A 1,058-nucleotide genomic window follows, 5' to 3' on the forward strand; every position below is an offset into this window, starting at 1 on the left:
GCACACACACACACACACACACACTCTCTCTCTCTCTCTCTCTCTCTCTCTCTCTCTCTCTCTGTCTCTCTCACCCCAGGCGATGCAGGAGATGTTGATGCACATGGGCCGCTACTCCCACCTGCTCCAGGAGCCTCTGACAGGACTCAACGCCTCGAGCGCCACGGGTCGGGGGGAGTCTCGAACCCTGCACTTCCGCGTCGGGGAGTCAGCTTCGTGAGTACCGACCACCTTTCCACACGCCAGAGAGTATTGTCATGACGTATGCAGGTGTTTGGGGTGTAGAGGTTAGGCTCTGCGCCGTTGCACACAAAAGACATGATTTCGATTCCAGAGTTAGCGAAGACGTCTTTTTCTCACGACTCTGTCTGTCTCCTTGGAGAAAGTATCCCTGTCAGTCCCGGTGGGCCGTGACAGGAAGAGTGGAAGTAGTCCAGCTTCTATGATCTATTTTGAAACGACTGGGTCTTATTACATTTTAAAATTTACAATCATTCATTGGAGTGTCTTTTCCGGGCGCACCCTGGCCCTCTGCATACTCGGATCAGCCCAACTGGAGACAGTCGATAATTCTTGGAGGTCCCATCTCTTAGAAATAATCATAACGTTTCTTTCTTAAATTGCAGATGCTTTACGTCCCCGTCGACACAATTTAGATCATTTAGGAAGCGGGCTACCTCGACATTGTCTGAAAAGGGCCAACCCGAGCTGTGAGGGATACTATAACAGAAGAAAGACGAAGATACTTGATACAAATGCTCTCCATAAAGGGATTTAATTCTCGTCTTCTGTGTAAGATAGCGAGGCGCCTAACTATAACATTTCAGACACCAGTTCTTACAGTGCATGAAAGAACCGATTAAATCTTAAGTAGATCTAGTTACAGAAGAATGAGGGAGATTATTGGGAACCCTACCTATATTTTTAACAATGAGCTAGTCGTATTATTGTTAGTAAAGTTGCCCCCGCCCCCTTTCCGAACTGTTTGAGCTTGTGCGCAACATTCAAGGTAGCAGTTTTTCTTTTTTTAGGGGGGGGGGGAGGGTGGGGGTCACTGC

At 48.1% G+C, this 1,058-nt stretch overlaps 1 protein-coding gene across 1 annotated transcript in view; it reads left to right on the forward strand.

Annotated features, from left to right (window-relative positions):
• The first annotated feature begins 81 nt into the window (after positions 1 to 81).
• LOC106011658 overlaps positions 82 to 1,058 on the forward strand; it is a 1,756-nt gene continuing 779 nt past the window's right edge. Inside the window, exon 1 of the mRNA XM_013082060.2 lies at positions 82 to 216. Coding sequence (XP_012937514.1) covers positions 83 to 216 — 134 coding nt within the window. The 5' untranslated portion in view covers position 82. The remainder of the gene's footprint in view (positions 217 to 1,058) is intronic.

The sequence above is a fragment of the Aplysia californica genome, unplaced genomic scaffold, assembly GCF_000002075.1.
Source record: "Aplysia californica isolate F4 #8 unplaced genomic scaffold, AplCal3.0 scaffold00157, whole genome shotgun sequence".
In the NCBI taxonomy this organism is placed as follows: domain Eukaryota; kingdom Metazoa; phylum Mollusca; class Gastropoda; order Aplysiida; family Aplysiidae; genus Aplysia; species Aplysia californica.